This window comes from Perissodus microlepis, chromosome 20, assembly GCF_051167445.1.
Source record: "Perissodus microlepis isolate ML-2025 ecotype Zambia chromosome 20, ASM5116744v1, whole genome shotgun sequence".
NCBI lineage: Eukaryota > Metazoa > Chordata > Actinopteri > Cichliformes > Cichlidae > Perissodus > Perissodus microlepis.
In genome coordinates this window covers 7,383,441-7,409,858 of record NC_140480.1, presented here as the reverse complement: position 1 = coordinate 7,409,858, position 26,418 = coordinate 7,383,441, and the positions used below count along the sequence as shown (strand labels likewise).

The window sequence follows — 26,418 nt, the reverse complement described above, 5'->3', positions numbered from 1 at the left end:
TCTCAAGTACAGCCCTTTTAAGATCAAAGTGGGCGCACAGTTGGCAACCCATTGTGCTTTTCTACTTGTGCTACATCCTTTCATATTCTTTTCTTCCTGCCAGTCACTCTTTGAGATCATTATATTACACATGTACTTTGAGTAGCAGTAGAAATAAATGAATAAAGAGATAAAAAACAAAAACAAAACAAGAGGAGCCTAAAGAATTTATAGAGCTAGACTTGAAATAGCAAATATGTTTGATACAACAGTGCATTCAGATCATACTTCTGATTGTAAAAGCTGCAAGACAAGGCATGTCTAATTTTTTTTTGCTGCGGTGGGGGCAGAAGAAGGGGGGGGGGGGGGGGGGGGGATAAATAAATAAATAAATATCAGCACCGTTAAAGATTGAGCGATTTGGTCCGATACGTTACTGATTTTCACAACGAGTGGAGATCAGTTTTTTGGTTGGGAGCTAGAGACACAGGTAGATGTGCAAAATGTTCACTGCCATGAGGATTGTTGTTTTGCGAAGCACAACAGTCATAAGAATCGATAAGCTTGGATGCACTTTTGTCTAATAGTGTTGTTGATTTCCATCCCCTGAGTTGCGTAGAGTGTAATGACAAAAACATGACAAAGCAGTTGCTGTTTGCACCAAAAAAAAAAAAAAAAGAAAAAAAAAAAGAAAAAAAAAAGAAAAAAAAAATCTTTATTTCATAGAGCTCCTTTTCAGAAAGTAGACCCATATTTGATGTACACATTAAATGAGACTAGGGCACTGAAATGAGAGATGCTAATACTGTACAGGCTGCCTCTGCTGTGCAAGGCTAGGCAGGAGGACCCCCTCCCCCCTCAGCAGAAAAGAAAAACAAATTGTTCTTTTTTTTTGGCCATTTTTTCTTTTTTTTGCAAAAACAATAACGATTTGTGTAGAAACAAGCAATGTTTTGCATCTGTCACCTCCCACTTATAACCCTTCAGTGTGTGGAAGAAGAGAAAAAAAAAAAAAAAAAAAAATCCCAAACAACTTCAGTTGAAAGGATTAAGTTATAGCAATATGCACACCATCAAGTGTACAATTTGTCAAGGTTCATTTGATTCTAATAAAATACTTTAGAACCCATATATATTTCATATTTATCTTTTTGGGGGTATATGGATCAAAAAAAAAAAAAAAAAAAAAAAGACATTAAATCATAAAGATGGGCTGGAAGGAAAAGGGGGGAAAAAAAAAAAAAAAAAAAAAAAAAAAAAAAAAAAACCCCAACAAAACAAAAAACCCAACCACCCCAAAAAACAAAACTCTACTAAAGCTACAAATGGTCATCCACCATCTCCAAGGAAAGGAGAGGAGAAAGAAATAGACTGAGAAAGAGAGAGGTGGGGATAAAGAAAGGGAGAGAAGGTAAGAGCGAGGGAGGCAGGGAGAGGATTGGCCAAGCTATACAGCGCAGTATGACACCCACTTTAGCTCATTACACACGTACAGTCATGATCAAGGCACAGGGATCTTCTAAAAGTTATTTTTTCCTCAATAAAGTTGTACAAAATAATACATTTTACAGTCTGTACAAGAATAATAGTTCAGCAGTAAAGTAAAGACAGACATACAAGGGAGGAGAGGAGGAATGGTGGAGGGAGGAATGGCAGGGAGGTGTGAGCACACAGGTGGGGGCAGAAAAAAATAAAGTCCCATTTTGTTGTGTTTTTAATATTCCAAGATTAATATATCGTATTTTCTCTTTAAAACGAAAGAGCACTGCCAGGAAGGTAAAAGTGCAAATGGAAAAAGGTGGCGGTGAAGAGGGTGGGCGAAAGATGGAGAACGTGTAGAGAACGGGTGACAAAAGGATGACAAAGAGTTGAGATAAAGAAAGAGCGCACAGGGCACAATGGCACAAAAGTCTACACAGACAAAAACAGCTGTGGAGACAGTATAACAGGATGAGAGTTCTCTTTAACTTATATGGTACTGTACTGTTGAAGGATGCCCGTCGCCCTCCATTGAAAGTTCCATAGAAGTTGGCATTTCTGGTTCTTTTTGTTTTAAACTCAATAGATCCTCCTCACGTGATGCTTCGATACCAACAAGGCAAAGTCAGGTGGCAAAACAGTTCTGTAGAGAAGCCGCTGGCGCCCCGGTCAATCGCGGCCAACATCTCCCATCAGAGAAATTCAAATCGCAGTTGGCTCCCATCCCGTTTTAGTGAACACCTGCTCAAGTGAAGTCTCACCAACACACCCGTGGTCTGGTTAAGTCTGTGGTAACGCTGCTCCTCTGGGCTCGGCTGAGCTTCGCCTGTTTAATCTCAAAAAGCACCGACCCAGATAAATTAGCCGGCATCTCAACGAAACGTGAGCAGGTACGTGCGTTGCCAGATTGACCCCCTGTTGTGCAGTCCAGTAAAAAGCAGGTGAGATGTGTTGTGTGTGCGCAAGCAGAGCCACTGGATTTAAAGATGTCTCTAAGTGAAAGGAAGGTTTGGTGTACATGGTTTGAGTCAAAGTCCTGAGCACAGTGCTTGTTTTTTTGTTTTTTCTGTCTCTCTTAAATACAGTGTTCAGTTGATCTGCTGTGATATATTCATTCTCCATTTGCAGTAATTCATCTCTTTCCCAATTGCACTGAAGTAGTAGCTCTTAGTTTTCAGCCCAATCAGGGGAGGAAAAAAAAAAAAAAAAAAAAAAAAAGGGAACAAAACTCAAGCTGCAGCTCCAACCCTCGCTGCAGGAAACTCAGTCCGGACTGGGCCCCTTTTTTTTGTTTTTAGGAAGGTGAAGGTAACGTGACGATAACATAATGTCAAAAGGTGAGGAGCTGGGAGTATGGCTGAAAGTCAAGACTGAAGTCTGTTTTACGTGTAAGCCCCTCAAACCCATCCGTCAAAAATTCTGCATCAGGTAGAGAGTTTGCATCAGGGGAAGTTCTGGGTTCACGGCGTGTTTACTATAAGTGCGTGTGTTTTGGCCCCTGTTGTGTCACAAAAGCTCTCATACTTCTGCAGAAGAGTTCAGAGACGCAGGTTCAGGGATTTCTTTTTCGTCTTCCATAGTCCGATCTGGGTTTATCTTTTTGGCCTAACACCTTTCCTCTCCCATCACAACAGCTCGTACTGCCGCAGGTGCATCCGCTGGATGATGTCTCGACAGTCATTAAAGACGCGGCGGATGTTCTCTGTGTCGACGGCGCAGGTGAAATGGGGGTAACAGTAGTGCCTTCCATCTCCACTTGCTGTGCTGATCCTCTGTAGAAGAAAGGAAAAGTTACAAAGCTGCTAAACAACTTTTGTGCAGCAGAAACGTCTCCAGATTTTATTAGAGCATAACCCCCGCCCCCCCACTGCATACATTTAAAAACAAATCCCATGAAAGACAGCTACGCACTTACCAGGAACTCATCTCTGATGAAGTACTTTGCCCTTGTAACACGCGGATCTTCTCCAGGTTCTGGCGTCGCTGTAAGAGGAGACAGAGGCCAGTGACTAACTTCTCACAATATGCAATTTCATAGGTAGATAATTTAAACATGACAATGCAACAACTAGTAAGGAGACACTACATCTCTATAGCAGAATGTGTAAGATGTAAAAAGAAGCCTTCCACCTCACAGAGCAAGTGCTTCACTACAAAAATCTTCTAGGTGTATCGAGGATGACCCCTTGTGGTGAATGATATCAAAGGCACCCTTTCAAATTTCTGGATGAGTTGTTGCATCGAATTTTCCTTTTTTTTTTTTAATGATAAATTTCATTGATGAAAATAAAAATGTGTTTTCACGTCGGTATAATTTTTTATTGTACTTAATCTTAACAACACACACAAAATGCTCAAAATCAGATGCTGTAATAAGGCAGCTCACCATCATCAGGTGTGGTGTAGCGAGCAAATTCTGGGAAGTATTCTTCGATTTTGGACTTCCCTGCCAACACCTTCTCTGCAAGCAGGTCCTGTTTATTTAGGAACAAGATGACAGAAATGGTCCGCAGCCACCTGAGGAAGACGAGAGACTGAAATAAGATCACACTGAAATATAAAACTGTTTCCAAGTGTGAAAAGACAAAGTTCAGTCAGCCAAAATAAGCCATAACAGGGGTCAGCAGATAACAGTTCCCTTAGGACTTGCTCAAAGTGTTCTAGCTTCGAAACCATGTTTGATAAATAACTTGTCTACCCTTGAGAAGCTGAAGTGCTGCGAAGGCTTTCTGATTTCCTATGCTGTCAACTTAATCTCAGGATTCAATACAAAACAAACCACAAGTCCACAGGATGACAGGTTTGGCGTCTTTCCTCACCTGTTGTTCCAGATATTCTTGAAGAGGTTGAGGGCCTCCTGTAAACGGTTGGTCTGATTGTCCTCTCGGATCACCATGTTGTAACTGCTACTGGCCACCACAAAGATGATGGCTGTTACGTCTGAGGAAGAGGGAGGAACGGAGATAAATCAGACACCGTGAGAGAAAAGGATACGAGTCATGGGAAGTGAGAGGAAATAAACACCACTTACCATTAAAGCACTGAATCCATTTCCTGCGCTCATCCCTTTGACCGCCGACATCAAACATACTGTACAGATATAAATGTAAACATGGAAAATGCTGCCATCATGTGGAGAAAATGTATATGTACAGCTGATTTGTGTTTATATCCTCAGCCGACACTGTAGATTACCTTTGAAAGAAACTGTTACTCTCCACCCTTTTTACTTACTGGAAATTAACTTTGTCCACTTGGAATCTCGTCTCAAAGATCCCTGAAGTCAGTACTCTGCACCTCAGCAAATCCTGGTGAACAGGAGTGACAAATGTAACAACAAGGCTTTTATGTGCCAGATTAGAGTGACAAACCTGGAGAAACACTCACAAGATACAAATCCAACATATGGAATATTTGGACAATATACTGAATTTCAAAGTGAAAAATAAGAGGATATAACACATTTGAGTTTGGCACCAAAGCAGCAAAAGCTTAACTTTAATATGTGACAGGGACCAAAATGTTAAAGTCCCTTCCTCATGAAATACTATTCAGGGGAAATAGTTGTATAGTGAAATGTAGGATATTATTAACTTTGTAGTGGAAGAAGTTCACCCACCTGATCTGTTGGAGTGTAGTCACTCTGTTTCACAATGTCGATCTTGTCTAGAAAGCTGAAAAGACGAGAGACACACAAAAGGCAAGAGAACAGTTACCGAAGTAATACTTTAGACCACACAGTGGTTTCATATTTGTAAGACTTGTACAGGTGTGCTCAAGGAGTCAAATGAGAGACAAAAAAAACAAAACTGGTATAATACCAGGCATGACTGTGCACTTTTTCCTCCAGCAACACTTAAGTATCATCTCTCATGTACATCGCCACAGCTGTGGTATTATATGAAATACAAAACCAGTTTGCCAGAGAGGCTGTCCGTGTGGTTTTGAGCCCGACATACTGACTGAGACTTAAAGTCTCAATAGAGAGAGATACCAATAAAACCAACTTTTGAATTTAATTGTATTTTTCTACAGCAGATGACCTTGAAGGCAGAAGCATCCTCACTGCTCACTAAATATGCAGGGAAAACACTAAAGCTGTTGTCCAGTATGCCAAAATGCGTCAATGTGAAAGCAGGGAGTGAGCATAGCTACAAGTGATCATGACAACTCAAAGGGCAGAAGACGATAGATTCAGGTTACACCCAGCTTGAGGAAACTAAGATCTTATGGAGAAGAGTGCAGTGCATTCGGTAGTTTTAATATGTATAGTATTTAATGTAGCTTTTTCCTCATTTGCAAGAGAAGGTGGGCCTCCTGCAACATCTGCAATTATTTCACATTTGAGTAAAAAGATGACCAAGAAGTGCTATGTTAAAGATCAGAACAAGCCGCAGGCAGCATTCAAACATCTTGCCAATGACAGCAGGTCATCAATATATCATGGAAGACATGGATGAACTAGGAAACAGGAAGAGGAAGTGGACAGTGAGAGAATCTTTGGGATTCTTTGCAGGTCCGAGCAACCACCAGCCCCATCCGGAGAGGGAAGAAAGAAAGAGAGAAAAAAAGTGTCCAGAAGGAAAGATGAGAGCACACAAGAATGGAAGAGGTAAAGAAACAGAAGGAGAGAGACAGAATGAAGGCGTAGTGGCGTCTGTCTGACATTACAGAGCAGATTTCAAAAATAGCTCCCCAGCGCCCTGGCCTGCAGCGCGGTTACCATGGAGACCCAACCACAGGCACTATTAATAGTCTATCAGCACCCAATCTCGTGCAGCTGGAGTAGCTCCAGAAAGAAGACAGACGGATGGAGAAAGGGGAAAAAAGGAGGAGAGAAGGAAAGAAAGAGCAGGATGAGTTTGTGTTGTGTGCAAGGAGGGAGGAGGAGGAGGGATCACAGACTGGACTGTACCACTTGAGTGAGGAAATCAACTTTTTAAAGATCAAACCGATCTAAAGTTCTCAATGACCGGATGCATTATTCACCAGGATGGATTTATTAGTAAAAAACAGTCGAGACTACAGGGTCATAGTCAAGAGCTGAGCAGCGAAGGTATCCTCCTCAAACATCATCCCCCCCCCTCCTCTAAGCATCCTCTGATCTGTAGATGACTCAGCCTCCGCCATGTTTGCTCTCAAACCCTGCAAACTGCAGCTGTTACACGACTCCTTCACTATACATTTTCTTTGTGGTTTTACCTGCTTTTGTTTGGAAAAAATATAAACTGGACAACTCTGACCCATAAAAAGTACATTTAGGACCCCCCTTAATCACTTAACGTATGCACATCCAGATTTTAAGATTTCAACCAGTGACTCCTGTCTCAGCTCCCTTTTAAAAGTCATCCACCTTTGTTAGGATGACTCCATACTCCTGACAGGTCATGATAACTTTGCTGTTTTTATTTGTAGCAGATGCAGAGTGCTCCAAGTCTCGTCAGTGATTTTTAGAAGTCCGCAGGTATTTAATGTATCCCAAAAATATGACCCTTTGAAGTTTTATTTCAGTGTTTACCAGGACATGAAAACTGCATGTTTAGAAACACCACTCGAAGACTAAGCCGTTTTAATAATAGTGATGCACTGGTATCCGTCTTAATTCAGCAAGAGACTCATTTCCCTTTATGCTGAAGAGCTTTGATATTGTCGGATTTACTCCTAATCGAGATGATTTCTAGCTAGTTTTCCCTCATTAATGCACTGAATCAGCATCATCAAATCTAATCTTCTCCACTACACAATTACATGCCAGCATTTTCACATATGACCACACTCGTCATTTACATGTGTAAGGGTGCGTTGGTGCCCGCACATTGGGAAAATGAGAGGAAACAGAAGGAGGGCGTTTCTATCTGCTGGGTTGATTTTAAATTAGAGCTTCATGCAACTTTGTTTATAGACTAGCTACTTTATCTCTTTTCCTCAACTTTGAGTCAGTGTGTGTTGTTGAAAACATGCAGTGTGTGGTGAGGGTATGGAGAAGGGTTCAGAAAAACAGAATCGAGTCTTTGTTAAGACTCAAAAGAAACGTGTCACAGTCAAGTCAAAACATTTGGTTAAGTTGTTCATCTCATAAACTCGAGTATGAGCACCGGTTACAGTAGTGAAGTCCATAACTGTATGTAGAGGTGGTATATGCCGATATTACCTATGAGCTTTCTCCTCTTGATGGGAAATAAACTCTGGATCTCATTGCATTTAGTTTTTTGTTTTTAAATCTTTTTTAAAGCACAGTTAATATTATGTAGGGTGCATAGTGCTTCCCTAACGAGTAGATGTTTTGGTAATCTCTTAGGGAGCAAGAGCATTCATACTATCCGGTCTTTAAGTCTGATATTATTAGCTGTTTCTGGGTCCAAGCTACACTTTAAACAAATATAGCAGCATCACAGAGTTACAAAGTGCCTAAATTCTTTCCTCTTTAATAAAATGATCAATGTGACTGCTCTACCAGGTGTAACAATTAGGTTTAACATCCAGGCATTCGCCATAACAGAGCTAGCAGAGAGCTAGCAGGGATCTACAGATGGAAACCATGATCTGATTGAGATTTCTGAAAAAATTAAAACTTACAGCTCTGCTATCACAGCCGACAAAAATGAAGACGGAAAACTAAACAATGATGTTTGCAGGGTTACTGAAGTTGGACTAGCTGGTATATAATGTTGCTCTATGTCACTGCTAGCTACACAGCTATGGTTTGCATAATATAAACACATTAACACACTAAAGTTGGAAGATGAATGCCAACTTTTTTCCACTCAATAGAAGATCATGTGATGGTTCCCGATGGTTAGGGATAAATGCAATTGCATATCAGGAATCTGTAAACGGACTAAACTTCAGTCAGGAGAACAACTGAGATAATCAATTCAAAATATGAGGTTAGTCATTAATATACTACTGCATGGGGCTTTAGTTACATCATAAGGTTTTAAAAGCTGAGCTTTAAAAATGAATAGTGGTAATAAAAGTGACAGAGGTCGACAGTGATCACTGAATTTTTTGTTTTTTTTGGGGGGGCTTGCTCAGATGAAATTGAACAAGATACAAACCAAAACCCAAACAAAAACCAAAAACAGCCTTAATAAACGCAGAGTAGTTTGGACCTGGAAGCAGGGTTCATACATCATCACTTAACAACCGGATTGACGAGGCTAGGGCTCACATTGCTATCATCTAGTTTTGAGTCCTTAGTTGTCATTTAATCTAAGGAAATAATTTAACCAGATTTAAGGAAATTAAGGTAAAATGCACTTTTCTATAATACATGGTCTCACTGCCATATAGGAGTCATGAATTGAAAAAAAAAAAAAAAAAGAAAAAAAAAAAAAACCCCAACTAGTATGCCTTACCTGACATGAAACCGCTTAGTAGCGCACACGCTGGGATCAGGATGAGCATGTCTACCCCAGATTTCACCCTACTTATGCTTTAGTCATAAAACCGGAAGTATTAGAACAAATACGAAAACATACTTCAGTCTCTACTTCTTTGTCAATAATGCAACTGTTCATCCTGCTTGTAACCGGCTTCCAGCAGGACCTGACACCATCTCAAACTGAAAGGAGCCGCTCTGCTATGCAACTTCTAGGATGCCCCAAGTACACAACATTTGCCTCAGATTACTAGTAATAAGCTTCTGTAACTCAAAGCAAACAAAACAATAAATAAAAAATGACAATTAAAACAACCCCAATGCGAAATCCCTTTGTATGCAAACTACACCAGCTATAAGATAACCACACAAAATGCCACCACATGCACAGTATCAATAAAAACTAGAAGTTATCCCTCACAGAATCCTCACATTTATAAATCACGTCACCATGAAGTTGAACTTAAGTTACTTACTACTGTGCACAGTCGATTAGCTGGTACTCATTGGATCTCTCATAGCAAGCCCGGACGCCTTCGTCTTGCCACAGTGTCTTTGCGTGATCGTAAAACTCCTGAGAACAAGAAGATTTTTTTTTTTTTTGGGGGGGGGGGGAAGAGAAGATGAATCATACAGGCAGAACAGGAGAATTGAAGCATCAGCAAAAGTTGGACATTGTTAGTAATCATGTTTATCATGAAATTACAAAAAACAAGTTCTGTGTCACTGCAGTGGAAATGCGAGACAACATTAGAACCACTGCATGATTAAACAGGATTGAGCAACAGCTCATGTGCTTAAACATGTTTCAAAGTAGGCGATTGTGTGTATTCCTTGTGCATGTTACACTGAACATGACATGAAACAGAGGGGGGTGGGGGGGGCTTGAAGAAAAAGTACAGGGCTGTCTGTTGTCCATGATGTGTATGTGAGGGCACCTCCTGCTCAGTGTTTCTGTTGACACCATATGCAGTGTACGTTGTGCCTGGGCGATGTCTGTGTGCACATCTTTAAAAAGGTAAATAAGGGTGCAGATTCCTCACAGCAGACAGACTTTGTGACATGCAGATATCAAATCAATGAAGCATTTATCTTTTTTGCACTCTTAACACCTTTGCCGATTTCATTTTAAGGAAGTAAAAAGTTGCAGAAACAACAGCAACAACACCACCTCTGTGTGTCACTCACTGACCACTTTGAGCACACCCGTTAAACCTGACTTGAACTGTCCGGAGCATTGTACATGCATGCTTCTTAACTGGCTTCATGGTGGCTGGTGGTGTGCTGGATTGCATTACACGGCATGTTCCCAATATTTTGTCCACTCCATTAACATACATGGGGGGGTGAAGAAACATTAGGTAATGTCAAGCACTCCGGTACACCACCAGCCACTATGTGAAGCCAGTAACAAAGCTGACTTGTCGCTTCTTTAATAACATCAAAAACTGAAAGTGTGCAAGCTTTGTGAAGGTGGAGTTGATGTTTGAACTGTTGCTCAGGCTTACAGTAGATTTTTACCAAATGAAGTGGCAACACCATGGGAATCATTGCTATAAAAAGGACCATTTTATAACTGCAGCATCCAAACCCTTCATCCTTAAAAATACTCAATACATATTTAGCACAGTTTTTTAAAAATGGATCATTCGGTCTGCTGCTACTGTGAGAGGACTACTGAGCAACGAATTAACTACATTTTTTTGTGAACCTCTCTCTCATCAATGTCACAGAAACATGGCCATTAGTCAGGTGACTCTGCTCCTAGATTTAAAAAGGAACAAGTTTGATTTCCTTAGAGTCTTCCAATCCCTATGAGCACACTGTTGAGCATTTTGACAAAACCCTGTGTCTCCACATTCCTGATCAGGGAGGTTTTCCTCGTGTACAACAGCGCGTGTGTGTGTGTGTGTGTGTGTGTGTGTGTGTGTGTGTGTGTAGCTATACGCACTGAAGCAACTGAAATTTACTTGTGCTGTTTGTGTTAAGCTATTTTGGGGTGATATGTCAGCAATAACAGGTGTTACCACATTACAGCCACAACTAGTTTTTCTGCCGATTTAGATGCCCACTCTAAACACATAGTATATTCTCCTTCATTACAGCCAAATTCATTATATTGCTCATTTACATTTTTTAAATACCAGCATCTGTGCTGTGATATTGACATTTAATATGAGAGATGCTGCTTCTCTTACTGCAGATTTCTAGGCATCACTAGATTGCGATATGAAATATGTGACTGTTTGATCAATAACTGCAGCTAGTTGCTAAACTAAGAAAAAAAAAATCAAATTTGATGCGCTCATTTAACGAAAATAAAAAAAAGTTGGGGGGGGAATTAAGAGCAGACCAACTGCAGTGACTCAAAAGGTATTTTGTATGTGCAGAGCCATTTTTAGCTCATCTATAAACTAAACAAATGCAGGTCAAATATATCTGGTTTCTCCTACACTACAGGAACAAAAGGTATTGAATCACCTACACTTTACACCTACAGGAGCTGTTCAGCCTTGGAAACCCATGCCATGTAGCTCCTGGTGCACAGTTTGTGTGCTGATGTTAATGCCAGAGTTTGGCTGTTACTGAGTCAGCGGAGTGTTAGAGCCTCAGGACTCGACGACCCTGCTCTGCCACTTTGAAGCAGAGTTGCTGTGGTTTCTAAACACTTTGACTTTGCAATAATACTACTTAGAGTTCATGGTGGAATATCTAGGAGGGAAGAGATTTCATGAACTGATTTGCTGCAACAGTACTATCCCTAATATAGCACCATGCTCGAATTCAGCAAACTCTTTAGACTGGCTCTTTCAGCAGTGTTTATAAAGTCAGACTGCATGGCTAGGTGCTTGATTTATACATTTGAATTTGAAATTTAAAGTGTTTACCAAAATCTACATAGTGTACTAGAGTGGGCAATAGACAAATGGCTGTCTGTTGCACATAAACACTGGAATTTGCTGTGTGCAGCCATATGTAGGAAGTCATCCAGTATTTACTTAGACAGCAAGTCAACGGCACATTCCTCTATTAATTTACACTATGGGCTGCAGAGATGAGACATTAACAAATTTGTGATTCAAATTGCAAACAAAATTTGCTCTTCACATTTTACAAATGAAACACTCTCATTCCATAAACTCAGTTAAAGTTAAGAAATCTGACTTGGTAACAATTAGTGCAGCCCTCAAGTCATCATGTAATGGAAAAGTAAATGGGTTGGACTTATCTTATCCCAATCATCCAGCAGGCACTCTACAATAATGTACCTGACAAAATAAGGATCTCCAATCATTTTCAATCTGCACTGGATTCAATTCCTCGTCTCCATTAAAGTCCTAAACCGGTTTGACCGTGGTAAACGGCTTTAAACTATTAAGGTTGGAATTCACCTGTTCACAAACCTGCATGCGTCACATGTGGGCACGTCCGTCCTCGTAGCTCTTTACAACTTTACCAGCACTCTGCTTGCTGAATTAACTGTAATACTCCCTCCTTTAAATTAAAAATGAAATCTAACCTAAACATTTATAGTGGCAGGCGCACAAGGGCACTGTTAAAGCCAGTTTAAAAGCAACTGACTTCCTGCAAACTGATTCCCGTTTCATCCTGATTTACCATTAGTCTTCATTTCGAGATAAATTAATAATGTCACAGTCCTGATTGGAAGTGATGATGTGCCTATGACGCTCACCACCACACACACACACACACACACACTTTTCACCATCATGTTTTATAACTTGGAAACTATGCCATGCTTGTCATAAACAAGTCATCCAACCAAACAAGTAAAACGACCATAAACAAGTAATTGCTTCCCAACAGCTCAGAATGCGTGGAATTCATTGGGCAGCGGGGTGATTTAGTGGTTGACGAGAGTGGCTCGTAGGTTAAATCTCTCAGATTTGAGTCCTCTGACAGCTGATTTGTCTTAATGAATTGTTGCAGAGTTATATTTGCTGTCTGCTTACAAACTACAAATCACTCAGGGTAAGAGTGTGAGCTCAGTGCCACTATGTAAATAAATGGGTGTCTGGTGAGGATCGTTACTTGACTGAAACACAGCTGCCCCTTTAGTTTCAATATTTCCCACCCCTATTTACGAACTTTATTCACATTACATCATCTTTATTCCTAGAGAACTTATCCTTAAACATCATCTTATCTCTGTGTATCCATTTAAAATGATGTCATACAAGGAGGCATACACAGAGATAACCTTCCCAATGCAAAAGCGTTCCCATTGCCAACCACGGCACCACAAACCTTCACTTCTGGGTATGCTGTGGTACACTCAAAACCTCAAGTTTACAATCCGTATTAAAGTAACACATTTTCAACTTTGAGCAGCCGAGACCAGCTAATGTGAAACAAGTTTCTTGTTTAATAAAACAGTTAATTGATATATCAAACAGTCTATATATGTGATGATGCATTACTATATGGACAGAAATGAGAGGCAGTTTAGTTGCCCGCCCCCCCCCCCCCCATAGTTCAATGCTTTACTATCGGGCAAGACAAAAATCCTCATTTGACTACTTCTTATTTTCATTTAATTGTATTTTTGTGACTCAGCGTGACATGGACATATTGGCAGCTGATAAAACAAAATAAACAGAAGTAACAAAAGCTTCTTCTTGAAAAGGTCATACAAGACTGAGTGACCTGAAACCTCAAGCCCAACAGGTGGCTGTAGATAAACACTGACTCTCTAATGTCCACACTAACATTTTAGTGTTGAATGCACAACTTACTTCCCATGCATTGCACTAGCCCTCAAACAGAGACTTTTGCAAATGCTGCTGAGCTCCAGCACTGCAGTGCAGTGCTAACTACTACACCACCAGTGCATGGCGGCATACCAAGTGTCAGTTGTCTTAACATACACATTTTCAAGACGGACAAAGATTCCCAAAAATAATACCACTGTTTCACCTTAAACTGCTATAATCATATTAGTGTAGGTATTGTGCAAACCTCCATCTCTTGGGATAGACAATTAGTTAATGGAAATATCCCGCTGAGAATACCAAACCCACACAGACATTACCAGTGGATTCATTAGTAAACCCCAGTGTCTAAAACAGTCTCTGGACACAGTCTTTACCTGTTTCAAGAGATCCTCACCTGTGACACTGGGAGTAATTCCTACCATGATCTACTGAAGTACAAACACACAGCTGAAAAGGCCATGGCCCTGCTACAGATCCATTATACAGACTTTAAAAATAATAATAAAACAAATTTAAATAATAAAAGTCCTAAAATGTACCTTACACATTTATCTCAATTCTCTGAAGCAACCCAACAAACTCAAACAAGTATATAAGGTCAACTCTACAATTCTTAGTAGAACATAAACTGGGGCAATGAACTACAAAAACGTGAGCCATGAGTTCAATTTGAAAGAGTAAAGCTGGAAAATTACTGTCATTATAAAACAGTTCTGAAGCTCAAAGCAAGGCAAACAAGAAAAACCGCTAAATAAATTACTTAAAGAAAGCTACATGTCAAAGTGTGGGTTGATATGTATTTGGTGATATATTGCTACTCACAGATGGAAAATCAAAGTCCTTCTGATTGACAAAGTTGAGGATGTATTCAATCCGGTACTGGTTTTCAGGACATGCCAACTGGACAGGTGGGGTTAGGGTACTCATAGCTGTTACTATGGTCTGTAGAAAAGACAAACCCAAAGAAAAACAATAAGACAACAGGACAGGTTACGGCCGCATTTGTCTAAGCTGCTAGTAAACCACCAACAGCACACTTACCTCGATAGCCTCTTTAATATTATTCTTAATGTCCTGGATTTTCTGCTTCTTCTCTCTGAAACAGAAAATGTTCAATGAGAAGCAGTAAATTACAGAGATACTGCAAATGTCTTCAGAACAGGAAAAAAGTGCATGCATATAAAAACTGTTTGACTGAGATGAAGTGCTCAAAACATGTAAAACGAGTTCTACTTTTGTCTGCAGGTGATTTGTTATATACAGAAAAAGTTAATATCCTAAAGATTTTGGATATTAATGTTTAGCATTTAACCTGCAATACATGGAGACCACAAATTAACCATAAAACAGCAATAATCTGAAACTGTTAAGAGGGAGCAAAATAGAGTAAATAAGACAAGACATAATTTAGCGTTAAAAAATAATTTAAGGCTAATGGTGACAGAATGATTACATTTGTTTTTTGAACCAGTCGGTGACGTTTTGTCAAACAGACAAAACTGCATGATACAAAAGCAACTTCACATCCACTGAAAGAAAACAGCCATTCCCACAGCTTGCACTGCAACTCTGCCTCTCTTCAACCACTATATTTACATCAAAAACACGTTTAGTTTTGCTATAAAGTATCATTTTAATGAAGCTTAGAAAAAAAACAAACAAACAAAAAAAAAAACAAAAGTGTTAGAGGTCCCTCTTACCCTGACCGGGTGCATTACAGTCCACTGCATTAGGTTTGTTTTTGGTCTGTATGGGTAAACAGACCTTCATTGACATGCATGCTAGCGAAATTATGTCTGTCTGCTGTAAATGATAGCTGTGTGTTTGAGACATTTGGACTCTGACAAAAAAATGTTTCTAATAAAAGGCAACCAGAGAGCCAGTTAGTCTATCTTTCACCTTGAGCCTGCCAGGACAACAGTACATTGTGTTTACAATAGTTCCATGTCAGTGACAAGGGTGAAACGGTCCCCTTTACAAACTTATCTACACTTAACAGCCACAAATGTATGTATACAGCCAAAGCCATGACACCACAAGCTGACTTCTGTTCACTAGCTTCAGTAACTTGGCATTTCTGGCACTCAGTCTTTGTGGTGAAAAAACAAACAAACATATTTTACAACAAACCACATGTGAGGTAACTGGAAAGAAAAGAAAAATAAAATGGGGGTAAGAGGAAGAGGTTATGAGGGGAACTGGGAAGGCACCATTTACATTTTTAAACTGATAGTCAGTGAAGACTGTCACATGGTTGTGTGATCTCTCCAGAGAGACTGCTTCCCTCTGTGTGGTTAGAGAGAGATTGACTTAAAGATGCAATATGTGCTACAGTGATTGCGTCCAAAAAACATGTGTTCAACAAAAAAGAAAAGCGTTTATGTGGATGATAGCCCTTCTAAAGAGGGTTTGAAATCAATATCAATAACATTCTGTACTCTAGTGTGTTGCATAATATGGATTAATTAATAATCAACTGGCCATCTATACCAGGGGTGTCAAACATGAGGGGCGGTGGCCAGAATGGGCCCAGCAAAGTCCCCCCACCCCCCCCCCCCCCCCCCAAAAAAAAAGAGAAAAAACAGACTTGTATGAAACCGAAATTCAGTAAGTTGCAAGAGGCCACATTAAGTTAACATGAAGACCGTATAGAAGTCTCACTTCAGGCCATTTTTAAGCTTGCCGTGTTGGTTTCATGGCCAAGGGGGTGGGGGGATAATAATAAAATGAACTGCTTTGATTCAACTTTAAGGCCCATCATCTGCCCCTCAATAAAAATGTCCCAAATACCCCAGTCCTCATTTTTGCCTACTTTCCAGTTCCAAATGCCTTGCCCAAGGGCAGCTAAGTCACGTTTGTTCAAAGAATATGGAGAGATGAGTCATCCATTCATCTATTTCCCAAATCACGCCGGCAATTGGAACTGCCAGTCTTCTGGTCACGAGACAATTACTCTGACATTACTATGATGCCACAACACTCAATCCATTCACCCCAAAATTATTTTTATCACAGGCCTTATTGAACCCTTTAAGGCTCAAATCAGTATATTATGTCCTGCCTGAGGATGCAGGCAAATTAAAGCACATTATTATGCTTGTCATGTGAAGACCCACATGCAACTGTTCTGGAACACCGTTTTGGTTTAAAGAGACCTTCATCAATGAAGGTGATTAATTCCAAAGGTGATGTCTGATCAGACATACACAGACAATAAACCTAACATGAAAATCCTCCAGTTTACTGCATCTGAGGACAGGAATGAGCCATACAGGTCTCAATAAACACGAGTCACATTTATGACTCCAATGGCACTCTACGGGTTTGTTTCTTAATGAAGACAGATCTCACCCATGCAAGCAGAAACAGACACACTGACACACACTGTTCTGTGTTGTGGAGTCACACACTGGGTCATATGCCCAAGTTTGCCTTAAGTGCTGAAAATCTAGCCTAACCTCGCAAAGATACTTCCATCTTATCAATACATGACCACCACCAGACCAATACAAACCCAGACACATACAAACATCTCATTTTACTACTGAAACTGGTTAAGCAAAAGTTAAAGATGTGCTCCCAAAACCACTGAGGAGGGGGGGGAAGAAATGCAACACAAGTGTAGTCTTTAGAGTTTTCACACAGAGGGTTTAATTTGTTAGACCACTCAGCTAGATTAACCCTCAACCAAGTATGCTTGGTGATTCAGTTTACCCCCCCTCCCCCACTCCAATCCATCAGAGGGAACAACTATCAGTTATATTGTTGGTCACCGTTGGAGTGACCTTAGGAGACCCTGACAGAAACTTGTGCAAGTACTATAAAAGTTCAGCTGCTGGCTAGCTAGCTCCAACTATCAAATCATGTTCTCCTATTGGAAAGCTGACCAGGACACTGATCTAGTGGTCTTTCATATCATTCAGCCTTCTCTCTATTTTGTCTGGTGTTCAGATGGACTTCTGCCCTGGAGATCTCTTGCAAGAGTGCCACTATCCGGATCTTAAAACGAGCAGCATTGCTAACTACTCTTCAACATGGTGGAGCTAGCAGTTGAGGCACTGGAGAACAGCAAATTATTGGAATCATTTATCACAAAGCTGGCTTAACTTTACTTGTAGGTGAGCAGTTTTTAGGGTACTGACTGTCAGTTCTTTAAGGCGGCTTGGGAGCACCTTACCCTTACATGCACACTTCTCCTTACCTGGGCAGATTTCAAAACTTAAACTAGGCCCAGTCATAGCAGTCAATTTAGCTTTGACCAGAGCTGGTCAACAATGAGTGAGCTAAGTGGCATCATAATGTCTTGACAGAGGATTAGCTCACTAAATAATCACTTTTAGCCAAATCAATAAATGTCTATAATTTCTGCTAATACTAGCATATCAATAAATAAATTACTTCAATGCTCCAGGGCTATATAGTAGACGATGAAACTACCTTTAGGATTCTATTGCACCATTTTACAACTGAATCAATACAAGTTAGGTCTACTAAAAGTTGACAAAGTATCCCACTATATAGTCAGTTCTCTTCACAGTCAGAAGCCTGCAGGCTGGTCAGCGACCCCTTGGAAACCTCCAGTTGCTAGTGAAAAGTGTAAATTTGCCAAATGGTTGGCAAGTGGTTGCTGGCTGTTGCTAGGTCAAAGTAGTTGCAAAGAGGTATACTTGTTTCATTAGAAACTTATGACCATTGACAGAAACTCTTACAGGGGTCTCTGTGGCGCTGAGAGGAGGAGATGTAGATTCAGCCTGGGATAAAAGTCTTCAAACCCACAAGCCAACATGAGCCTCAGTCTTAAAAGAGCACTCAGCAGGATGCTGCTCATTCTCAGCCTCACTCTAGTACTCACTCTGCATTGAAGCCGTTGACATGTAGGATCCTCATCTGTTTCACTATGGTGCTCTTTCCCGACTCTCCAGCTCCTGAGAGAGAAAAAGTGAAAATGGATTATGTACCTTACTGATACACTCACATGCACTCAGTGTTGGGATAAAATGGGCGTTTATCTGAAATACCAGTTTACAGTGTAAGTAAAGTACAACTTCCTTTATGTGGACACAAGCACTGTAGCTGTTATGGGTTTGACTGAATAAGCTCTAAAGGGGAAAAAAAACACACACACACACACACACACCTTTTTTTGGAAGAAGATTAGAGTATAGGCAAATTAATCCATGACATTGACTGATCGATCATAAGAGTTTGAGTAAATCGCTAAATTTAAACTTTGATTCAGAAAAGCAAACTTTCAGAACAAAGCTGGTGCTAAAGTTTTAAATATAACACAAATACAGAGAAATGGGCAGTAGGTTCTCCACCATGATGTTACATTTTTGCTTTTGTTACAGAGGCTCATTTTCTTTTTGTTTTGATGAACACAATTAGCATACAGTTGCCTGCAAACTGACAATTAGTGCAGTGCCCGCTGTTACAGGCATGTTCGCACCGGTGACATTACTATGAGGTCACAGAGGTGTAAGAACAAGTGCAAATAAGGCCACCAATAAAGCACAACACTAGATTAATATTATCCAAGGGGCCAGAGAACAAAAGAAGACCTTGAGATTCCTTTTTAAACTACTTCAAATAATGGTTTAATTTTGATAAAAGTATAACATCTTGTTGCGTCTGCCCCCACCATCTCTTACCCTTTAAGCAACTACAACAACAACAACAAAAAAGCCCCAAAACAATTCGAAAGCTGATTTGTGTGTCCTGGGGAGAAAACACGTTAAGGTGTGCACACAAGAGGAATATTCTGATCATTCAGCATTCAATATCACCCGGGACGGGAGACTTCATTCTGCAGCATCACAATGACCCCCCCCCCAAAAAAAAAAAGCCAGCACCAAGAACCATCTGACAAGAACAAGGGGTCCATCAACAGATGCTGTAACCCCCCACAGAGTCCTGATCTCAACACCATGCTCTCAGTTAGACTAAGACTAGCTAAAAGTATAACATATCACAATTCTCCTAAGATACTGCATGAGAAATTTGAATTGTTAAAAAATAAATACATAAATTAAATCCAATTAGGTTTTTTTTTGTGTTTGTATTCAGATGTCAACAATATGCTTGTCGTCACTTTATCTGAGCCTGAACCTTGCTGTGTAATATTGTATATGGTCTGTGTGTTATTCATTTTCGTTTCTTATTTCTATTTTAACAGACTGAAATTGATAGCATGCAGCACTACCGGGCTGTTAGTGGTAAGCTGCAGGTTGCCAGATGAATTGCTTGGAACTGCTATAAGAATGAAACTCAGTTTTTGCCCTGTAATGTCAAACCTACAGCATGCAAGGCTATACGAGGAATGAGCAAATTCAGTTACAAGATGCAATGTACACCAAGATGTATGCTTTTCCTGTTTCAGGCCTATTTATATAAATTTAAAAAAAAAAAAAAAAAAAAAGGGGCCTTAAACAGCAGTCTTCTCTTTGTCATCTTAGTTATTTCTGGTGTTCACTTACATTAAGGTAAAATTGCATTTATCCTGAATTAAATAAAGACAAATATGTAAGTTACAAAAAACCCCCAAAAAACCTAGTGTACTTAAGGTAAAGCTTAAAACAGACTTAATTAAGCACAAAGCCACAAGCACATCAGTTTGTTTGATTATTTAATATCTAGAAGATTAAATATTTATTAGGTGATTTTTTTTTTTAACTATTGCTTGACATGATGAGTGACTGTTAAAGTAAATGTCTAAACACATAATTACATGTAAAACTTATTTTGGCATTCTACAGTATTACAGCAATACTGAATATTTCACTTAAAGTTAAAGGCGTAACAAGTGGCATGTTTGTACAGATGTCATTTATCTTAGGGCTCTTTTCTTCCTTTGTCCTACTTTGGACAAATGAAAAAAAAAGTTAACTAAATACGTTTCCAAGGTAAAAAGACAAAGTCTAAAGTAAAAAAAAAAAAAAAAGTCAGCTTTACATTAGCATCATGTGACAGTTTGCACCAGTTTAGGCTGCGATTCCCAGCAATGAAGTGCAACAGTTAGTCAAGCACATCAGAGAAGCCACACAAATCTGGGACTTGTGCATTTTGATGGCTCAGCTTGCTACAGTATATATCATGAACTCGTAACATCATGAACTCGACGATAACCGATGACCTCGTGTCACAGTGCTCCATCCTTCTCTGCCCATTACCCGTCTTTTACCAGACTACATTGTGAAGCAATAAAATAAGGACATAAATACTAAAGTACACTTTAGTTTGGAGAATGTTAACCACACAAATGATTTTAAAAAGTAGGTCATATATAGCCAAATGAGTATTATCCAAAATGAAAATACCGACTGACTTTAACACCTTAACAATGGCCTCCAATATGGAACTTTTGTCACATGTCCACAGTTAGCATAGCTGCTAGTAGACCCTTTAACATTATTGGCAGTTCTATCAAATTAAATCAGAGAAGATACACCAGAATGTCAGACATCAACCAGCCAGAAACAGAATGATAGAACAATACTTTGGTCCATTATGTGGCAGGATTGTTGAAGAAAATCAAGATTTTTCTCCAAACATAACATCCCAGTGTACTTCAGGCTGAGTAACACCCTCAGACCAAAACTGGTTCATCCCAAGGACAACACACACAAACGTAAGCTAAACAGCATAGTGTATGCAGTGCAGTCAGGAATACTGGGACCTTTAAACAGGACAAACCAAACAACCACCTTACAAATGTATAACACAACATAGGAGAGCCACCTCAAGACTCAGCTGTACACTTGTACCTAATGGAGAAGGACACCAGCGTTCACATTTTCATCCAAGACAGACGGTTTGAGAGGTGAGTGAAAGAGGCCACCTAGGTCCACTTTGATTTGTTCATTGTTGAACACCAGCTATCACGACCTACAACACAGTCTCAACAGTCCTTCCCAGGCATTACAACCCCCACTCACACTTCGCCTCAGGTGACCTCAATAGCTCACATGATGGTGGGGTGGGAGATATGATATAAGAAATTTCATACCATGCCCCCAGTGACAGAATGACCCATGCCCTTTTATTTTTTTTAACACTACTGATCATGCGACATTCCACATGATCAATGTTGGGTCAAGGACCATCTTCAAAGAGACAACCCCAACTAAGGGTTCAATACCTGGGACTGTCGGTCATTTTGGAAGTAAAGAAGCCTCTTGGATAAACCTAAAGAAGCCCAGTTACGTTCTTTTCAAGCATTCAAGACAACCATGATCTGGATGACAGAGAACCTACAGAAACATGAAATCTAAACTCTGCCATTAGGCCCTTCACAGCCACAGAAGTCATCAGCACTGACAAACTCCTGCAACATTGCTTAAACTAAAACATCAGATTAGCTGCTAATATAGTTGTACGCTAACACAGCATTTAAAACAAACAAAAACCAACAACAAAAAGAAAATGCGTGTTCCTTTGTTTTGCAAATACTGTGGTAGCATTAAAGATGCAATTGTTTTTGTCATGGCAAACTCATTAAATATTGCTTCACATGTAATGTGGCATCTTAAACCTGTTTACATTAACACCCTGAGAATTTAGGATGCTTTTTTTATAATGAAGAAGTCTGACAAAGATGCCAAATTAAAATGTAGTAATTTACAGGATTAATGGTGTGCAGCAAAATGTGGTGGGTTCCACGTCAGGAAGCATGACTGTTCATCTGGTGTAGTATCATGATGGACAAGAGCTGAACTGCATCTGGGGCACCCTGCAGTGCTCTGACAGAAAAGCTAGCTTGTGGGGTTGACCAGTATAAGCACAGAGCAATCCAGTAGTCTTTTTGTACTGCTACCCTTCACCCATTGTGTCTTATTTAACAGGTCTCGTTAACATGGACCTATTAAGGCTTTAATTGGACTGGATGGTTAATCCAATCAAAAGCACACTGAGCAAAACAAATGATCTGCAAATTTAAACCTTGTGGGCACGCATGCTCAAAATTTTGCTCTGCCAATAGATGGTCAATATTTGTGTTTTAGCTAGGCTACAATACAAACCGACACCACAAATGCTGAAGAATCTGTTAGGTTGTGTGTCCAGCTTTAACTCGTAGACTCTTTTTGGTCAATTTACTGCCTGTCAAGCTGCAGAGATCATCTTATTACCAACAAAGCTAACACAAGGTCTAGTAGCAGGTGTGAACTGAGTGTCCTTTTTTTTTTTTTTTTTTTTTATTGCTTACTTACCTTTGCTCACCCTTAAAGGAAACTTTAAGGGTCGCATTTAAATCAAGCTGATATTTTAGATCTGAAAGACCTAAAAATTACATAAGGTATATTTGTTTTGTCCTTCTCCTTTCCAAAAGTCATCACAACTTCCTCCCTAATGCAAGTAGTGACATGTCATACAATATCCACCCTCAATAGTGATATGTTCAAAACAAATTGACCCCCTCCCCCAAGGGTCTGCCGCAAATTCTTAGAAGTCAAAACCCTGTGAATGGATATACGAGGAGGGTACAGATGAGAACTCTGCAGGAAACAAAAAACACTCTTATATAATGAAAGAGACCCAGCCCACCTAAATTTCACTCACACAACCACATGTTGAGTCTTACACATATTCAATTCTTCATTAACCAAGTTTTGGTGTGCTTTTCTTTGAGTCACATTATCTTATGTTTGGGCAACACACCCACAAACTGGCATGTGATGTAAAGCTTCTGTTAGTTTGGCAAATTTGAGGCCTGCATGCATGATTAGCGCTAAAATGAGCACTGTTCAGCATGCTGCAAAGTCCCAGTTTAATACAACTGAAAAAGAAAAGGTGTTAAAGAACAAACATACATAACTTAATGATCAATTAGGACAGGCTGGTTCTGATTGATGTTGGTGCTCGTTAATCCTTAAACCACTGCAAGCAGTTTACCCCACCTTACAGGTTTGCCTCACTGCATACTCTAAAACCAGCCAATGGGCTGTGCTACAGCAGGTTTGGGGAGTTAGCATTGCAGAATGACAGTCTGACAGCAACATGCCAAAAACCCGGCACCGTATTGCATTTTTGGCCTTATGCAAGAGCAAAGTCACACTGTTGACAATGTTTCCCAAAACAACATCCCAGAAAGTTTTGCAGGGAGGAAGCAGGGTCTCAACCGTCCAAACTGAGAGGCCTTGTCTGTAAAGCAGCAAGCACATAAGATATGTAAAAATGTGTCAAACTCACCTAGAAGTAGTAGTCTGTGTGTTGCTCTGTAGATCTGTTTGTCCTTTTGGAGCTGCTTCTCTATCTTTTTGTTTGCTTCTCTTTGAGCCTTCTCCTCATTTCTCTGGTCTTCGGTCTTACTGTTGCCCAAACAACCCATCTTCCCGCAAGAAAAAAGAAAAAAGGGGGTCCAGGGGAGGAGGAAGAGGTGGTGGCAGAAGAAGTAGAGGAGGAGGAGGAGGTGGTGGAGGGGAAGGGAAGGTGGGGGGGGTAATGTAGAAAGAAAAATAAATCAGATAAACTAGTCTAGATGCCTCGTTTGACCCGCGGATTTGGCAGCAACGTTACCCACATTTACACCGTTTAAGGTCCGTGGCGCCCCTCTGTAGAGATTTAGAGTCCGTAACGCGTATTTTGCTGTCAGAGAAAGGGCAGGATACTGTTGCTGACGACACGGAGGCCGCCTTCTCAGTTTGCTGAATCCGGCTCGGGCTTTTCCCTTTTATATGCAGTAGTTTGTGTTTCGTTTTTCCAAACTCTTCCCCCCCTTCAGCCGTGTAAGATAAAGACTTGTAATCCACAATGTCCGCTATAAGACCCAAAAACGGCGGTTCACCTCAAACGGAGGCAGAAAAAACAGCCTAATTTGCATCTCCAAAAGCCCGGGTCTTGCGTCTCACAGCTGCCCGTGACAAGGAGCCGAACTCGGCGTGTCCGCAAAGCTCGCCTGTGCTGTAGCGCCGCTCGTTACCACGTCGCTTTTCATGACAAACATTTCCATGGGTGTATACTTAGACTCTATATCTATTTTTCTGTCTCCCCGACGGCTGTCTTCGTCGGGGACCCAGCAGGACAGCTGTAAGGAAAATAATATTTACACCCAAACGAGCTACATGTGTGGCATTCTCGCTTCTTCCGTCGTCATTCGGCTCTTTTTCATTCTCTGCATCAAATCAGCCCCAAACTCACTGCGGTTGTCTTTTCGTCTTGATCCCTCGCCACCTCCAAATCCGAAATGATCCAGTATCCCCCCTCCGATTTGTCCTCCTTATATGTGATGGCTGTTCCTTGCTGTTTTCTCCTCCAAAGGGCCTCTCTCTCTGCCCCTCGCTTTTGTTGCTGAAATGTGTTATCAGCCCCTCACATCACCACCAAGCCTCCAAAACTGCGCACCGATAGACTTTTTTTTTCTTAATTTCTGGCTCGACTCCGATGAATCCCTTCAAGAGAGAGAGAGGGGGGGGGGATCATTACAAAAATAGGAGGGGGACAAAATAACAGAAAAAGAAAACGTGACCAAAGACGTGAAAATCCCTCGAAATGTATCCACGTTTCTTGCAGGTGAAAAAGCTACACCCGCTGTCAGGCTCGGCTTTTATAACCTACATACGGCCTATACATGTGCACACACGCTGTCATACAAACATACATTTATATACACATATGTAGATTCCTCTTGAATCCTAGGTGGGTAAACAGGCTACAGACTTGACACTACATGTGCATTTACATTCACAAAAAGTAGGACGCGGGGCTGTTGTAGCAGCACATTCCCACCGTGAAGGCCGCTCCCCTCCTGGCCGCTGGTCGAGGAAGGTGAAAGACGGGAATACCCGATTCTTGGAGGTTATTATTTTCTCCCTTTCTCTCTTGCTTTCTCTCTCCGAGAATAGTAGCCTACATTGAACAGATAGACAGCGCTTTTAGAGAGACGGGGTGGGGCCACACAACGCTCATTGAACCCTGGGAAGGAAGGACCGAGAGAGGAGGAGGAGGAGGAGGAGAGGCCGCTTCGCCTGGTCACGTGACCCGGGTGCGGAGCCGCGTCAGCGGCGTGGCTGTGCGGAGAGAGAAAAAGGCGCCCTCTTCAAGGAAAAAAGACCTGAGGTGGTTTGTATGCAGGAATAGCAGCACAAGACCCCTCTGAGCAGGGCTACTCTAATCTTAGAAGACCACTAGATATGTTCTGTTACAGACATTTATTCACGGAAAAGTACAATCACATCAGCAGCGGATTATACTGAGTTATACTATTAGGAAGACTGGTGCATTAAGCTACTTTCAAGAAATGGGCTTAACACTATTATGCCCATTTCTTAAAATCTGCTAAAATAGTTTTCCATAACTCACGATTTAAATAATCATTCTTTATCTTGTGAAATAAGCTGCCCTCACTTTAAGCTAATTCTGACTGGCTTTCTCTTGTAAAGCACGTGAGTGCAACAGGCGCATCCAGCATTTTTTTCATAGGGGTGGCCATATGGGGGCCACTAAAAATATTGGGGTGGCACACCAAAAACAGAAGAGTGCCGGGCGCAGTGGTGGGGAGAGGGTGACATCGTAAGGGACATACAAAGCGACACAAATGACAAAAATAATGCTTCAGCTCACTGTGGGCCACAGGTGTCGAACTCCAGGCCTTGAGGGCCGGTGTCCTGCAGGTTTTAGATGTGCCCTTGAGCCAACACAGCTGATTTAAATGGCTAAATTACCTCCTCAACATGGCTTGAAGTTCTCCAGAAGCCTGGTAATGAACTAATCATTTGATTCAGGTGTGTTGACCCAGGGTGATATCTAAAACCTGCAGGGCCCATGAGGCCTGGAATTCGACACCCCTGCTGTAAGGTGTCTTCCTCTCTCTTGCGCTCACATTTATTAAAATTATTACCAACACAGGAC

General features: G+C 40.7%; 1 protein-coding gene across 5 annotated transcripts; it reads right to left on the bottom strand.

Annotated features, from left to right (window-relative positions):
• Positions 1 to 680: 680 nt before the first annotated feature.
• gnas (GNAS complex locus) lies at positions 681 to 25,517 on the bottom strand. Of its 5 annotated transcripts, none has more exons than XM_084918329.1 (13): positions 24,709 to 25,517; positions 23,761 to 23,899; positions 18,428 to 18,500; positions 14,617 to 14,671; positions 14,398 to 14,517; positions 9,316 to 9,413; positions 5,078 to 5,132; positions 4,693 to 4,766; positions 4,490 to 4,548; positions 4,278 to 4,398; positions 3,845 to 3,975; positions 3,374 to 3,441; positions 681 to 3,230 (listed from the first exon to the last, which is right to left on the bottom strand). In XM_084918329.1, the coding sequence occupies exons 2-13, from the start codon at positions 23,897 to 23,899 to the stop codon at positions 3,084 to 3,086; spliced, it is 1,140 nt and encodes a 379-aa protein (XP_084774455.1). In that variant the 5' UTR covers positions 24,709 to 25,517; the 3' UTR covers positions 681 to 3,083. The 5 variants fall into 5 exon arrangements, with proteins under 5 accessions (XP_084774455.1, XP_084774453.1, XP_084774452.1 ...); XM_084918327.1 differs by having other exon boundaries at positions 24,092 to 25,516; XM_084918326.1 differs by having other exon boundaries at positions 23,761 to 24,959; positions 25,169 to 25,516.
• Positions 25,518 to 26,418: the final 901 nt, after the last annotated feature.

Excerpts from the sequence above, each read along its gene's own strand:
- gnas (XM_084918329.1), bottom strand. The coding sequence starts at position 23,899 with ATGGGTTGTTTGGGCAACAGTAAGACCGAAGACCAGAGAAATGAGGAG. Across the intron at positions 3,442-3,844 it reads CTACACCACACCTGATGATG|CGACGCCAGAACCTGGAGAA; the intron begins GTGAGCTGCCTT and ends CTCCTCTTACAG. Across the intron at positions 3,231-3,373 it reads TCATCAGAGATGAGTTCCTG|AGGATCAGCACAGCAAGTGG; the intron begins GTAAGTGCGTAG and ends TTTCTTCTACAG.